Genomic DNA, 17,459 nt, shown 5'->3' on the forward strand with positions numbered 1-17,459 from the left:
ATAATGCATTCCCATTACACTGGATGCAAGTTAATTTTGTATGGTCTAATAAAGTAGGCTACAAATAATATAGGCTCAGTTAGCAAAAGGTTTTCCAGTTCTGCCGTACGCAGCATGAGCAAAAACATACAACAGATAAGTTTGCAAGAAGAGGCCTCGTATATTGATTTAAAGCCAGGGAAACCAAGTTTAACGGTCCATCCCAGAGTTATCTGCTCCGTTGGTCTACAAGTGGTCTTTGGGCAATGCTACAAAACTTGCATACTAAAAATAGTAACTTATGCAGCTCTTACAACTTTCCCAGCCGCCGCCACAGACTGTACTAAAGGCACAGTACACTCTTGGCATCATTTCCCTATATTCAAAGTGTGTTGAAGAACTCCACATCGCAACTGCTAAGAAAACGTGAACACACTCACCGGTTCTGCTCATTTCTTTGCTTAATTAACTGGATGAGTTCCTTGTCAAAGTATTCTTCGTTAGTCTCTTCTTTCCCTTCTTCTCCATCGTGGGCTTCGATGTTGTCTTTGTGCAGCTGGCTGGAGATGTGCTTGGCATACGCCGACAAGCCCACCACTGTCACCCTGCACACCTGGCACTCATGATTGCTGTCCCTGGGGAAAGATGGAGAAGCTGGACACTCAATTTTTCCCACAGGCATGGCAAACGCTGCTGATCTTAACTCAGTTTCCTCTGAATGTGCAAGTCTCACATCAAACGTGCACAAGGTCTAGCAATCTGCATTGCAGCTTTCTGAAAACCCTGCAGGTTTAAAAGTTCTTCCTTTTGCGGTTGTAGTTAATTTCAATGATGTCTGGGTGGATTTCAGATTTCTTTCCAACAATCAAGAGGTAAAGGACTTGAGAATAATCAGAGTGTCAGCTGGGATTCTTCTTGGATTGTTGTACTCAAAACCTTGTCAGAGGAAACATAGCGGAGGAGGTGGCAGAGTGGAGGGCTTGCAGAGCTAGCAGAAGCTGCTCTGAAGCACCTCCATGGTGCCAGCTGCACTGGGGAAGCCCGGCGATAAGATTCTAGATTTAAGCTCTGTCTCAGCACTCCCCCAATGAGCATCAGCAAAGAGGAGGGGAGATTACACCTCTACAGCCAATCCTAACGCAGTGAAATCTAAACTGGGACAGCTGGCACAGTGGCCTGGAATCCAAAGACTTTACAGCACAGCAAATGAAGGGAGGGAGTTGCCTGCTTGCTCTACTTTATTTGGTTCATTTATTTGGTTCATAAGATGCAAGCTAAATCTACTCTCTGCTCCGCAAGGATTATTGTGAAGATACAAAATTGTTTCAGTTGGAGGAAGCCAACAACTGTTTCAGACAAGTGTGTGAACTCTGGTTTCATCTAAGTCTGCCAAGAAGGGGGGTGGAAATCAACACACACACACATAATTTTGTTTCATGTTTTGGGTGAGGGGCAGAAAAAATACATATTTGCAGTCCTTTGGGCAAACTACATTCAAAATTTTTATTTTGCTATTCACCTTCACTATTTTCTCAAATGTACTATTTTCGGTTTTTTGTAACTATGATCTGCAACACTCATCCAAGAACTTCAGACTTCATTAGGGGATGAAAGTTATACTTTCACATGTACATAATAGGTCATAATAGGCAACAGAAGGGGGAAATAGATCTTCATAGAGATGTTGACATTTTGCAGACTATTAAGACTCAATGACCTCTCCTTCAGCCCACATGGGAATGGGGGGGGGGGAGGGGAGAGAATTTGCATTTAGAACCTGCACTTTTGAAATTCTAAGACTCTTGAAACTTTGTTTAAGCCCCATGTGATCTGACCAGAAATAACCTCTCTTAGCCTACACTGACCCAAATACTGACAACCCCCTCAAATTTTCTGCATCTCACTCTGGGAAACATTGCCCTCACTCAGGTATACTTAAAAAACAACAACCAAAAATGTATGTTATACACTAAGGAAAAGGCAAACACAGTTTAGGCATTTTGCTTTTTTTTTTAAAGCTTAGTGTTGTTATATATTACATATGTGAGTTTCTGCCTAGCTGTGAAGTCACATGGCTAAAATATTCATAATGAAGTGAGAGAACCCACACACCCTCGCCACACACACACCTCCTAGATCACAAGCATCTTCACTATCCTGTAAAGAATTCCTCCCAAAGGAAGTTGAGGCCTAGGAACTTTCTTCCACCTCTGCAGCTTTTTTAAAAATGTGAAAAACAAAACCCGGGGGGGGGGGAGAGAGGGAGAATATTTCACCCACTCACAAGATATTATATTAGACTTAACAGCCTTTTTACACAGTTTATACTAAGAGAGACCAGCTGATTGTTAAACAAAGTGTTAGGCCTCTTTAAAAGGCTTTCAAATAAATGAGCTGTGTACTTTCCACCAACTCCTATTTAAGTGCAAAGGCTAGGAACTAAAGAATTGTACAGCTATTGAAAGCTCATGAGAGCTTTGGACTGAACATGTGTTGGTAACCTCACAGTTGGATTACTGCAATGTGAGGCTACCCTTTGGATTGATTCAGAGGTTGCAGCTGGTACAGAATGCAGTGGCTAAGCTGCTTCTTGGGGTGGGGTGGGGTGTGGGACTACCAGAAGCATATAACAACTTGCTTGCAGCCTTTACACTGGCTGCCCATTTGCTACCAGGCCAAGTTCAAGGTGCTGGACAGGTCACCTTATGCCTTATACATCCAGTAGATTGCTGTGGTCTACTGGAAAGTATTTCCTGCAAGAGCCAAAGATTTCAGAAGCCAACTCTGCAGTAACTCAGAGGAGGGCTTTTAGTATGGCTGCCTCTGTTCTGTGTAACAGCATTCCTGTTGGGATATGACAGACACCAGCTATCCACACTTTCCAGAAACAGTTATAGGACAGCTGCATTGTAGGGGGTTGGGCGAGATAATCCTCAGGGACCCTTCCAACTCCACAATCTATGATTTTTAGTCCAGCAGGTTTTTGTAGCTGGATAAGGTTTTAGTATTGTTTTAAATGTGTTTACTGTTTTGTGTTTTTAACTGTTTTCAACTGTTTTACATGTAAATTGCCTTGAGATGGTGGTTTAATATTATTATAACAACAACAATGGTAGCCGTCTTTCTATAGTGCCCCCTCAAACCAAAGCTGAGGTGAATGAGAGAGACCTTTTTAGTGGTGGGTCTGCCCACCACTTTGGAATGCCCACATTGTTATTGTTTCAGCATCAGGACAAGCCTTTTTGTGCTCTTCCTAGCATTTTAAGATCATGTTTTAAGTCCCTATGGTATGTCCGCTCATTCGTTGGTTTTAGCGCCTGTAATCGGCACTGTAGTTTGACAGCAAACCCAAAGGCGCACTCCTCCGTTGTCTCCAAGAAAGATGGAGTTTTAGGATTTATTGTGGATAATGGTTGTGCTTTGAATTGATTTGTATAATGTGAAGAGAACATGTTTATGAGGTGTTAATTAAGTACCTCGGGTTAAGAACTTAATTCGTTCCGGAGGTCTGTTCTTAACCTGAAACTGTTCTTAACCTGAAGCACCACTTTAGCTAATGGGGCCTCACGCTGCCACCGCCACACAATTTCTGTTATTATCCTGAAGCAAAGTTCTTAACCCGAGGTACTGTTTCTGGGTTAGCAAAGTCTGTAACCTGAAGCGTCTGTAACCTGAGGTACCACAGTATACATAAATCAATAAATAAAATATTTGCCTCAACACACACACACCCCGCCCACACAGTGTATCTTAGTATAGCACAGTTCGCTCCCTGGATACCACTACTTGCCCTCTCGCTGTCTATACAACAGGAGTGTTCCCTGCTCTCATGGATGTCACATAGATAGCAAAAATAACTTTGTGTGGAATGAGTTGCCTCTGGATTTAGACTAGGATACCTCTAAACAAGGGAAAAGCAAGTCCCTGTGGTGAAGTTTTCGTATGCATGTTAAAAAGCAGACCCAACCCAACGCACCACAGACAGGCATGAGCACCGCACCACTGAAATAAATGATACACATTCATATCTGCCCTAATGTGAATGTTAACCAATCAAAGACACACACAGGAGAATTATAAATATAAAAACCAATAGAACCTTGCTTAAACCTTCAGTGTGAACCACATTTGGCATCAGAACTTATAGAAATGTTAACAGTTGTAAAAAGAAAAAAAAAAGGTTGGTTCCTAATGGGATATTTTAGGAAGTTATTTAAAATTATTGTTCTAAAAATTAGCTAGAATAAGCAAAGCTCGAGTTACACTGCTCAAGTTAATGCTGATGACATTCTGGTATCAGAGCAACCATCTCTCAGCTGTTCTGCAATAGAACAGATGGGGTCTCATTGCCAAGAACAAGGTCAGTCCCCTGTAAGGCTTGATTCGAAGAATGAACAAAATGCATCTTACTCTAAAGCATTTCTAAAAGCTGAGTAAAGATAAATTCTTCCTTGGACAGCCACTCCAACACTTTACTCGCTTTGCTCCACCTCTGAAAATTTCTCTCTGGTCGGGGACAGAGGGTGGCGCTTGGGGGGGAATTGTCATCACGCCACTCCTTGGTGTGTGGAGTGCCTCAGGGTGCAATTCTCTCCCCGATGCTTTTTAACATCTTTATGCGCCCCCTCGCCCAGCTTGTCCGGAGTTTTGGGCTGGGTTGCCATCAGTATGCTGATGACACCCAACTCTATCTGTTGATGGATGGCCATCCTGACTCGGCCCCAGACACACTGACCAGATGTCTGGAAGCTGTGGCTGGATGGTTACGTGGGAGCCGGTTGAAGTTAAATCCTTCGAAGACAGAGGTCCTCTGGCTGGGGCGGGACGATATGGGATCGAGGGGGCAACTCCCATCTCTTGCGGGGGTGCAATTAGTGCCAGCACCGTCCGTTAAGAGTTTGGGTGTAATCTTCGATACCTCCCTCTCTATGGAGTCGCAGATTACAGCTATAACAAAGGCGGCATTTTTTCATCTCCGCCAAGCTAAGCAGTTAGCCCCTTATCTCTCTCGTCCTGACCTAGCCACTGTGATCCATGCGACGGTCACCTCCAGACTGGATTATTGTAACTCGCTCTACGTGGGGCTGCCCTTGAGACTGACCCAGAAACTCCAGTGGGTGCAGAATGCCGCGGCGAGACTCCTTATGGGGTCTTCGCTGCGAGAGCACATTCATCCGGTATTATACCAGCTGCACTGGCTCCCGGTGGAGTACAGGATCAGGTTTAAGGTGCTGGTTTTAACCTTTAAAGCCCTATACGGCCTAGGACCCTCGTACCTACGGGACCGCCTCTCCTGGTATGCCCCACAGAGAAACCTACGGTCTGCAAATAATAACATCCTCAAGGTCCCAGGCCTCAGAGAGGTTAGGCTGGCCTCAACTAGAGCCAGGGCCTTCTCGGCTGCAGCTCCAAACTGGTGGAATGCTCTGTCAAAAGAGACTAGGGCCCTGCGGGACCTGACATCTTTCCGCAGGGCCTGCAAGACAGAGTTGTTCCGCCAGGCCTTTGGTCAGGGCGCAGCCTGACTCCCTCCTCTGGCAACCTGCACATAATTCTACTTAATTGGTTGCCATCAATTTGATTTAATTAATTTTTATAATGAAATATTTTTAGATTGTGTGATTATTTGATTGATTATTTTATTGTTGTTAGCCGCCCTGAGCCCGGCTTTGGCTGGGGAGGGCGGGATATAAATAAAATTTATTATTATTATTATTATTATAACGCCCCCCTTCCTCCACATACATTGACTGAACTTTGAAATACCAAAAGGCTCAGTTCAATTGCTGGTCTCCCCATAGTGGCTAGCTAGGAAGTTCACAAGTGGGTCATGATGGAGGCCAGCCATGCTTGATGACCAGAAGCGTATCACCTCTAAACATGCTTCAGTTGTGACCTAACAGCCAGGCATTTTTCTAATCTATTTCTAAGCCATCCCTAGCAACATGAAAAAGCAAAGAGGCATAGCAGAGGATGGTTTTGATCCACTGCCATTTGTGCTATGGGACCATCCATTGTGCTCTTTGGCTAAGTCCACTGCAGAGATGGTAACCAAACCCAGACTTTCTGTAACAAAGCCAATATTTTTACCCACTAACCCACGATTCACTTGAAAATAAGAATGCCAACACTCGCCACAGGCCCTGAGCTCAATTTTACCTTTTTTTTCTTAATGGACATCTTCTAACACCTGCACATTACTTTGAGACCCTGTATCTTTCTGTAAAATAAAAGTATCTATTCATCTGAAGTCATTGAACTCAAGCTGCATGTAACTAGATGCACAAATTGTATTTAACCAATTCTTTTACAGTGGTACCTCAGGTTACAAACACCTCGGGTTACAAACACTTCAGGTTACAGACTCTGCTAACCCGGAAGTAGTACCTTGGGTTAATAACTTTACCTCAGGGGGAGCAGCGGGAGGCCCCATTAGCTAAAGTGGTACCTCAGGTTAAGAACGGTTTCAGGTTAAGAACAGACCTCCAGAACGAATTAAGTTCGTAACTAGAGGTACCACTGTAATTGTTAACAAACACCCTTAGCCCTCAGGACAGAATCTGAAATAACGACAAAAGTCTGCCTAAGCAGCTGAGCATAAACGTCATCAACAACAACCCCTGGCCCAGTCACCAAATCATTATCAATCACTGTTGATTTGAACTTTAAAGAGTAGGGGAGATGTCCACGAAGTTGTAACGTCAGTGCAATGACTTTGGCTTGTGGAACTTCCCCTTCTTCTCCACTCCCCATGTGCTCCCGGGGTTATTTCAACCCTATGGAGCAGATCTGAGGAGCGGGGGGAGACACATGGGGACAGCAGAGAGAAGGGAGGTTCCACTGTGCAAAGACAAATCCTTGTCCTAACAGAACTACTTCACTGGACATTGCCCTGTGAGCTTAACAAGCTGAAAACCCTAGAAAATACTTTTAAATCATCCTTGTGAACAAGTTCACATAAATCGCTAGCCTGTAAACATTTTAGTAGCCTGCTGAGGGCTAGCAGAGGAGGAACAGAGAACCCCTATCCCTCCTACAGCAGCCCTCTCTACTCCTGTGCTTTCCTTCTCTGGCAGCCGGTTCAGCTGCTGCGCTGAGCACTGAGGATGGACAGAGCATTCACTTGCATGCATGGAGTTCCTCGTCACCTATGGCTACCAGGCTAGTGCTTAAATACAAGGCGTGATACCAATATCATTATACTTAAAGTGACTGCATTCCACACAAGATAGAAGGGTTGTGTTCCAAAGCCCTTCATCAGGTTTCAGCAAGACATAGCTGATACTGTTATAAGCATACCTCCCTTTCAGATTTTCAAGTTCCCTGTGGTGAAGCATACTTCTCATGTGCTCATCCATCTCCTAAAAGCAGAAAGTGTTAAAGTATAAATAGCCAGAAAACAGAGCATAATTAAGTACTCCTCATCCATATCTATCAATTTCCTATTAAATTTTGTCAGTTTCTTTGATGGCTTATCCCACTATCCACTGTTTTTTACTGGCGTTAGAATGCGAAATCACCTTTGTAGAAAAGGTGGCACTAAACAGAGGAGAAACAACGTTTTATAATATAGAAATGAAGAAGGGTATCTGCTTTTATACTGTTCAAAAAGCACATTATACATGTTCTGTTCTACAAATATATAATATTCTCTCTGTCTCTTAGGATTCAATTATTTGATTAGGCAACTATTGTACACACTCTTTTGGGTCTTTTATATGGATCTGAAAAGGCTTGCACATTTCCAGCCATTTTTTCTCATTAGTTTCCTTTGTATAATCATATCTAGGTCTTTTACATGCTCTTCTTCCCTCCCAATTATATACCTTCCCTCCCCGGTTATATGTGTGATTATATTTGGCCTCCATTTCTTAAAGGTGTACTATCCAGAGAGCCACATTAGAAGATTTATGAGCGATCACAAAGCACACAGTGTTAAGGATAACTGGGCAACACTTAAGTATTTTAGATCAACAATGTTAAAATGTGTATTGTGCTAGTCTAATTTGTTTCTGGGACTTCATCCTGTAGTTTAGTGTGTATTCTGGGCAGAAAGTGAGGCTAGTCTCTGTAGCAGAGCTCTGAGAAATCCGACTCTCTGCTCATGGGGACGTGTCAGTTCTAATAGAAGAGAAAATAGTTATTAAGAGACCTCTCCCACCCACCCCTTCTCCTCCTCAAAAATTCCTCGGTGGTTAAGGACTTGACCTGACCTATACAAATGCATTTCGTCTAATTCTATTTTTGCTCTGAGAGCTCTGCCTGATTAACTTCTTCTAAGGTCCAATTCTGACTTTACATTTTGTACCCAAGCACACATTACATGTGCACCTCACCAGGTATGAAGGGTGTATACACTTACAATTCAATCTGCATTACTTTCAGAAATTCAATTTTCCTGGCCACCACTTCCAATGTGGGTTTTTTTGGGGGGGGGGCACCCAGCTGATTCTTTTATTGTTCACCCACATACGTGGGTCCACAGGGAATCATATATTTAATTCCCCACAGAGGGGCCCTTTTGTAAATCCCAGTGCCATCATCTGAAGCATGGTCGGTGGAAACATGAAAAGGCGCTTTCTCTGAGCACCACACAGGATGCAGAACACATTGCCACAGAAGAGCCACTTAACCCCTTCTCTGTTGTTACTCTGCTCTCGGCTTAAAACCTTTTTGGGCCCTTTCTCACTTAAACTTTTTGTTTCTCCTGGAGTAAAGTTATGGTAGTTGCTGTTGTTTCTTAATATTTATTATTACCATTATTAATATGAATTGATTTTAATGTAATGAAAGCCACCTTGAACAACTCTGGAAACACATCTGGAAAATTAAGATATGCATCTTAAATCAACATAGCCTCTTTCAGAAAACTACATTTGATTGGGATAGTTGACATTTCAGTTTACCTTTTTTGAGCTGTATATGATGTGACACAATATACATTTTCTTTCTCGGACCATAGTGAACACTTTGAAAATGTCTTATCCGACCCCTACAAACAGGGAAAAAATAAACCGTATTCAGTAACACTTCAACAGTTTCCTAGTTTTTATGAAAAACCAAGTGTGACATTAAAACAACCAAGCACACCATTTTATTTTCATTCTGTCATTCACATCTTCAGTTTAGCTATAGTTCTTTTTCATAGCAACCTAACTGCTATCTCTCTTTGATCAAGTACTAAAGTAATGTTTCTGAGCACCAATGGTGGCCATTTAATCTTGGACTGGAAGAAGGATACATTGAAGAACCGAAATACGTTGGATAAAATTCAAATTTTACTTGCACAAATGGTGCAATTTAATGACATTATTGTCATGAAAGGATAGTTCTTTTGTAAAAACTACATTTTTATTAATAATTTTTCTTGCTAGTTCAGATGAAAATCAAATCAAAGTTTTGATAAATTCAAGATAAAACCAGGAGCATGTCTTGACCACTACAGAAAACGATTGAGTTTTAAAGATTCAGCAGCATATGATGAATAAAATAGCAAATGCTGTATAGCAATGCCATCACACAGCACATCAGTTTTTGTTCACATCCTAAACAGTCAGGTTAAAGTAGAGACATGCAAATATGTCTTCTACACTGTTTATTTAACCATGCTAGATATTCATACTAACAGATATATCAGAAATATGTATAACTACTTTGAGTAGTATATAACGGTAGGTATTTTTTTACAATTGAGTGGTATATAGCTTTATTAAATAGATAGATAGATAGATAGAAAGAATATGAAATTAGGCATTTCAGGAAGCAGTAATTTAAGTCCAGGATTTTTCGGGGGGGGGGGAGAGGATCTCCTTCCTGGAATAAGCTGTCTGAAGGTGAACTGTCACATGGTGAATGCACAGGGCTTTGCAAACCAGGATGAAGCTGGTGAAATGTAAGAGCAATAGCTATGAGCCCCACTTTCTATGTCGGTTTTGGGCTCTTATTGGGGCATCTTAGGTTAATTGCCAGCCACTGCTGCTAATACAGGAATAACACTGCACTAACATATAAGTTTATTTTAAGAACTACTGAGATAATATGTGGGATGTGATAACAATAAATACTTAATAGTATTCTGCTTAACGAGTATTAAACAGGAAGTCTCACTGGGCTAAACACAAGCTCTGGGGCTTGTGTTGCCTTCTCCTAACTGAAACAGACAATCCTACTATAGTAATATTATAGTATATTGAGAATACCAGACAAGATGCGCAGATAGATTACAGGACATGACTGCATAAAAGTATTTTTCGAGAAACATAGGTCGAGGGTCAATATTTAAAACACCCTTTATACAGGACGCAAACCGCTGCATAACAGCTACTATGTTAAGAGACTGCAGAATCTGCCATTATTAGAATGCATGCTTTCATCTTTCTTGTACCATTTGTACACACTGACTAGCAGTTACATGCAGGAACTGCTGAAGGTTTTAACTCACAGAAAAGAATGTTCCTGAAGTATAACTGAGGAAGAGCTCTTATGTAGAGAGAGTCATCAACAAACTACCCGGTAAAATTCTGTCAGGTACAGACATTTAAGGTTTTGTGTGTGTGTGTGTTTGTGTTACGCTGGAAAATATCTCCCACTCCAAGCAGAAAACTTTAAAGCATCTATTCTGGGGGGGGGGGGCAGCCCAACCCTCAATAGCTGCGGCATAACTTTCATGACTCTAAGATGAAAAGAATGCCGTTCAAGATCACTGCAGTCAAGCGGCAAAATTATAAACATCCCTTTAAACTTCTGAAGCTTACTTTAATGTGAAAAGGAACTTGCGAGTATTCTTAAAAGCAGGAGGTGCTAATCCTTATACGGAATATTGTGGATTTCCTTGTCGGCTATAACTTGCTCTCTGTGCCTAATATTCTATGTGAGCATTGCTTTGTAGTTGATGAATTAATGCTCACTGTATGTTTAGCATATTGCTTAAAATTGGCTCAGTGTTTCTGGAATTTGTGGGGCAGAAGGGAAGCCAAATACTTAATAGGCACAGCAAGGTCACTAGAGTAGGCCCGGCTTTTAGAATCAGTTAGCACACTCCGTTAAAGTGACTTTTACCAAGCGGATCTAAAATTACACCTGCTTTGGTGAATTAGAGTATCAGAGTAACTATACGTGATCACAAGAAGAGTTTAAAAGGATTCCCATCAGCTGCCCAATCAACTGCAGCCACTTATGAGAGAAGGCTAAAAATACTGGCGGAGGTCAGCTGCTATTGGCTGTCACTATGGGAGGCAAGGGCAAGCTTCTTTCTGCAAAGGGACCGCTCAGACTGCACTCAAAGAGGCAACAGGTTCTGGTCTAGAATCAAGTTCTCAAGGGCTCTTTCATGTAACCCAGGGAAGGTCACAGGAGGAATAAAATGCCTGTGAAGAAAAGAGGGGTGCAGCAGGGCCCTCCTTGTTCTATTTGTGAGCCAGGTGACCTCACGCATCCATTTACCTGGCAGGTATGACACTCCAACAGGAAGGCCTTGGGGATTTGTGCCACACCCACTTGGATACAGCAGGCAAAGCAAGGAAACTAAGGACCATTTGGGCAATGGGAGCAGCACAGGGAGTGGGGATGGGCTGGTTCAAAAGAGGAACAAGGAATCTATGCAAAGAGGTGGCAGAACCCCAAGGCTCAGGCTTTCCTCCAATGAAAAAAGGGCAACAGTTTCCTAGAGCAGAAGGCAAGAGTTCTCGGAGCAGATAAAGTGCTATGGGAGGCAATCCCTCAGGAATCCTGGGTCCAAGCCATTAGGGCTGGCCGGCCGGCCGGCCAAACCTTTTTCAGACCAGCAGCCACATTCCTTCTGGGCAACCTTTCAGGAGCCACATACCAGCGGCAGGTGAAGCCAGAGGCAAAAGTGGAAACAGCAACAAATGTAAATTTTGCCTTCATAGAGTAACCGAGGTCCTAGACACCCTTTGAATCACCCATGGAGGGAAGCATTATCAGAATGGAAGGACACATTTCAGGTGGGCAAAAATACTCAAGGGGTTGCAAACAAGGCCAGTGAGAGGCGTGGTCTGGGAAGAGTTCTGAGGACCAGGTAGAGAGGTTTGAAGGGCTGCATTTCGCCCACCCCTGCATTAAGGGTTTAAAGGTAATCATCAGTATGAAAATGGTATAGAGGCAATTTATTCAGAACAAAAAGCTAAATTGATAGTTAACAATGTGGTGACAGAAGAGTTTAAGATTGAGAAACGAACACGACAAGGTTGTCCTATCTCCCCTTTGTTATTTATTTCGGTCCTGGAGGTGCTCTTGAATATGATCAGAGGGGACCGGTTGGTTGAAGGAATCCAGGTTGGAGCCAAACAGTATAAACTTAAAGCTTTTGCAGATGACTTGGTTTTGACATTACAGGAGCCAGAATCTAGTACGAAAAGGGTCTTAGAATTGATTTACGAGTTTGGTCGGGTGGCGGGATTTAAACTAAACAAGCATAAAACTAAGGTTTTGGAAAAAAATTTGACAACTTTAGAATCAGAAAGGTTTCAGAAAGAGACAGATTTAAATGTGGTTAAAAAGGTGAAATACCTAGGGGTAAATATGACAGCCAAAAATTTGAACTTATTCAAGGACAACTATGAAAAGTGCTGGTCAGAAATTAAAAAGGATTTAAAAAGCTGGTCAAGATTGAAGCTTTCCTTGTTGGGCCGAATTGCTGCTATAAAGATGAATGTACTGCCAAAAATGCTGTTTTTGTTTCAGACCCTACAGATCGTGCATAAGGTGGAGTGTTTCAGGAGGTGGCAGAGAGACATTTCTAAATTTGTCTGGCAGGGCAAAAAGCCCAGGATAAAATTTAAAATATTAACTGATGCCAAGGAAAGAGGGGGGTTTGCCCTGCCAGACTTAAGGTTGTATTACGAATCAGCAGCTTTCTGCTGGCTGAAAGATTGGCTGCTTCTTGAGAACACTGATGTTTTGGACTTGGAAGGGTTTAACAATGCTTTTGGATGGCATGCATATTTGTGGTACGACAAGGTAAAAATTCATAAGGCTTTCAAGAACCATATTGTCAGGAAAGCAGTGTTTAATGTCTGGATAAAATACAAAGACTTATTAGAAAACAAGACCCCAAGGTGGTTGTCACCAATGGAAGCTAAGGCTCAGAAAAGACTCAATATGGAGGCCAAATGGCCGAAATATTGGGAAATATTAGAAAAAGATGGAGAGACTTGGAGATTGCAGAGTTTTGAGAAATTAAAGGATAAAGTGCGAGATTGGTTACACTATGCTCAGATTAGGGAGGTCTTTAATTTGGACAAAAAAACAGGTTTCCAGGTGGAAAAATCGAAACTAGAAACAGAACTGTTAGAACCTAAGACTAAGGTACTTTCAAAAATGTACAACTTGCTGTTAAAATGGAACACTCAAGATGAAACGGTTAAATCAGCTATGATAAAATGGGCACAGGACATTGGGTACAATATTATGTTTGCTGACTGGGAAAGGTTATGGACCACCGGTGTGAGGTTCACGGCATGTAATGCCCTGAAAGAAAATATTATGAAAATGATATATAGGTGGTACATGACCCCAGTCAAGCTTGCAAAAATATATCATTTGCCAGACAATAAATGTTGGAAATGTAAGGGAACTGAAGGAACATTCTTTCACCTCTGGTGGACTTGCCCAAGGGTTAAGGCTTTCTGGGAAATGATCTATAACGAGTTAAAAAGTATACCTTCCCTAAGAAACCAGAGGCCTTCCTTTTGGGCATTGTCGGCCAGAGGGTGTTAAAGAAGGACCGAACTTTCTTTATGTATGCAACAACAGCAGCAAGAATACTCATCGCAAAACATTGGAAGACCCAAGATTTGCCCACTCTGGAAGAATGGCAGATGCAACTGATAGACTACATGGAATTGGCAGAAATGACTGGCAGAATCCGAGACCTGGGAGAAGAGACAGTGGAAGAGGACTGGAAAAAGTTTAAGGACTATTTACAAAAACATTGTAAACTGTATGAATGTTAAGATGATGCAGGACAGAAAACAACATGGCATCAGCGATTTAGCTGAAAGAAATATGAGAATAAGTGATGTATAAGAACAAAGATGAAATTTGGATTAATATTATGTCAAATTCAAATATCTAAGTATAAAAATATCTAAAGTTGGAGACATAATATTTGAAAACTATAAAACAAGAGTTGAAACAAGGTGATAAATTGCTGCTTATAATTTTATAATTGGGAACGCAGGAAAGGGAGATGTGAGGAAGTCCGAAAGGTTATGGAAATATGGTTTTATGACACTTGATTATGTTGTATTTTATCTATTCTGTGTTAATCTTTTTGCTTTTTTTTCTTTGTTTGTTTTATCTGGGCGATGGTATTTTATGTGTTTGGTGATTTATTGTTTAAAACCTTTAATAAATATCTTTTAAAAAAATAAAATAAAGGTAATCATCAGTAAGTTGAGCTGTGCCTTGGAGCAAACTGGCAGTTGGAACATACAGAACACATATAACATGGTCCAATGGTTATGTGGCCACTAAAATCTTTGCTGCTGCATTCCAGATGAACTGCAGCTTCCAAAGGCTCTTCAAAGGTAGTCCCATTCATAACACATTGCCCTTCCCTATATAATAAAAAATAAAACATTTATATCCCACGTTTCCTCCAAAGAACTCAAGATAGCCCACACAGTTCTTCCTCCCCACATTTTATCCTCCCAACCATCCTCTGAAGTATGTAAGTCAGGCTGAGAGACAGTGGCACTTCATGGCAGAGTAGGGATTTGAATCCAGGTCCCCCAGGCCCAAATCCAACACTCTAACCATTACACTACACTGCTTATTCCAGGGACTGACCAGGACTTTGAGAGGATCACAGGCTGAAGCAGTCGGAAACTCACCTAGGGCAGTCAGGAAACCTTTTGGCTCCACCTTGCTCCAAAGGCTGCCACCTTCTAACCTTTCAGAGGTTAGAAGCTTTTGTGAGTTGAAAAGGACCACATATTGCCCTTCCATACCCAGATCACCCTCCACCTGTACAGAACAAAAAAAACCAAGTCCAGAGTATTCTCCTGGACCTATGGTTGCCATGGAGGCAGAACCTCCAAACCTACCCCACAGCACTTTTTAGGAAGTAGTGAGTGGTGGACCCAGTCCAGTTTGGCATCCATCTGTCTAGAGCAGGGGTCGGCAATTTTTTTTGCCACAGGCCCGTCCACTATCCCTCAGACCTTGTGGCAGGCCAGAGAAGCGGCACCGGAGGGGGGGGGAGTTGGAAGAAGAGGTATGGGGGCAATTATTCCTCCCCACCCCACCCCAGCCGCTGCGCTTACCTCGTCCGCTCCGCTCTCTGGCCCACAGGAGCACCAGGGCAGCGGTGGCGATGGGAAGATGAGCGGCACGAAAGGGATGGCTCCAGAGAGGGGCTGCTTAAAATGGCACTCAGCCAGCCCCCTTCCTCCTCTAGGCAAGACGGGGAGAAGCCAGAAGGAGGGAGGGAGGGAGGAGGTACCGCCACGGTGTGGGGGGCAGGAAAAAAATGGCACAGCCCGAACGAACAGAATCCCCATGCCGATCCACGAACAGTTCATGGGCTGGATTCTGAAGGCAATTGGGCTTGATCCGGCCTGCGCGCCTTAGTTTACCGACCCCTGGTCTAGAGAGACAATGGAGTGTGCCTCCAGGGGCAAAGCCAAACTGCTGAAGAACCACAGTGTCTGCTACAAAGATCGGTAACTAACAACTGCTGCCTCCCACACTGTTTTTGCTGCATTAGCACAGAAGTGACCTCTCCAGGGCACAAGCTTGGGCAGTGTGTATGGAGGTCCTGGCCTGCCCAGTTGACAAGACCCACCTCTCGTCCTCATTGATGTAGTCTAAAGGAAAGCAGAGAAATATGTTTAGCACCAGCTCGACGGCACTGTGGAAACATTGGTTCCATGAAGTTCACTGAGTGACCTCAGGCCGATCAGTCTGACCTAACTCACAGGGTTGTGACAAGGAAGAAATAGAGCGGTGGAACCATGTATGCCACTTGGAGTGCCTCAGCAGAAAGGCAGGATATAAATGTAACAAACAAACTACATAAGCAAATGTTCTGTTGTCTATTCCAGGCATGTCCAACGGGTAGATTGTGATCTAAAAAAAGCTCAGGCTCCACAACTTTGGCTTCCTAAAAAACTTCCACAACTTTCAGTAGTAGATCACTGCCAGTCTTTTTACGACAATGGGTAGATCATTGCCAGTTTTTTAATACTGTGAGATCACAGACTATTGGGAGTTGGACTTCCCAGACTCTATTCCAGGGGTCAGCAAACTTTTTCAGCAGGGGGCCGGTCCACTGTCCCTCAGACCTTTTGGGGGGCCGGACTATATTTTGGAGGGGGGGGACGAACGAATTCCTATGCCCCACAAATAACCCAGAGATGCATTTTAAATAAAAGGACACATTCTACTCATGTAAAAACACGCTGATTCCTGGACCGTCCACAGGCCAGACTGAGAAGGCGACTGGGCCGGATCCGGACCCCGGGCCTTAGTTTGCCTACCCGTGCTCTATTCCAACCAGTACACCACCTAGAGGAGAAAACCAGCCATAATGCCCACTTCTGCAGCAGACCACAATACCAAATCACACACCACATAAGAACTCCTGTGCTACATTCAGAATTGCAATCTGCCCCTCCTAACTTCACTGGACAGTGTCAACCCAGAAGCTATTACCCAGCAAAATGGTCCAGACAGACCCATCCACCACCGCTACGTTCTCCTGGGACTTGCTGCAGCAGCTCCAAATGAGAATCATTCTACACCACAGGAAACACCTGTGTCCACATCCTACCTGCAACTGCATGCTGGAAATAAGTAGCAGATTTGCTTCTCAAATAAGTAAGTTTGGCTGTGCCACAGATAAAAGATAAACTCTTCTCTTTCAAGGAAAATGTTGTCCCATCAAATGCTTTCATGACCTCAGTGGTGCAGAGTGCCTTCCATCAGCTTCAGTTGGTGACCCAGCTATACTCTTATGTAGACAGGGATAACCTAACTTCTGTTGTCTATGCTCTGGTAACTTTTAAAATATTTTATACAAAGGGCTACTTTCGAAGACAGTTCAGACGCTGTAGGTGCAGAATTCAGTGGCCAGGTCGCTCCCCAGGGAAAGATGGTCTGCACACAGAACACCAATTCTGGCCTGACTGCACTGGCTACCAGATAGCTTCCGGGCCCAATTCAAAGTGCTGGATTTGACCTAAGAAGTTTTATGCAGCTCAGGACCCGAATGCCTCAGGGTCTACCTTTCTCCAAATGAACCAACCCAGATGTTAAGACTCGATATCACAGTAACTCTTAAGTTTGGGTCATAATTGACAATTACCAGTTTCAGACTTGAAAACAAACTACATATATACATATTAAATTGTACTAAGGGCTATTCTCATTTGTTCTTTGTGGACTGCATTCATATCTGTTACATCGGACAACTCTTGAAAGACTTACAAGTTACACAAACACTTTTTAGAATGATC

The 17,459-nt window shown here is 42.9% G+C and overlaps 1 protein-coding gene across 4 annotated transcripts in view; it reads right to left on the reverse strand.

The window, feature by feature from the left end:
* ZNF106 (zinc finger protein 106) overlaps window positions 1-17,459 on the reverse strand; it is a 44,954-nt gene that overhangs the window by 26,767 nt on the left and 728 nt on the right. For 3 of the 4 annotated variants that reach the window (XM_081211500.1, XM_081211501.1, XM_081211502.1), the window contains exons 2-4: window positions 8,886-8,971; window positions 7,279-7,340; window positions 420-614 (exon numbers count right to left, since the gene is read on the reverse strand). In XM_081211500.1, coding sequence (XP_081067626.1) covers window positions 420-614; window positions 7,279-7,340; window positions 8,886-8,939 — 311 coding nt within the window. In that variant the 5' untranslated portion in view covers window positions 8,940-8,971. Of the gene's footprint in view, window positions 1-419; window positions 615-7,278; window positions 7,341-8,885; window positions 8,978-17,459 lie in introns of those variants that run through there. The other variant, XM_081211503.1, reaches the window with a different exon arrangement.

Source organism: Podarcis bocagei, assembly GCF_964188305.1.
Source record: "Podarcis bocagei genome assembly, chromosome: 1".
Classification (NCBI taxonomy): Eukaryota; Metazoa; Chordata; class Lepidosauria; order Squamata; family Lacertidae; genus Podarcis; species Podarcis bocagei.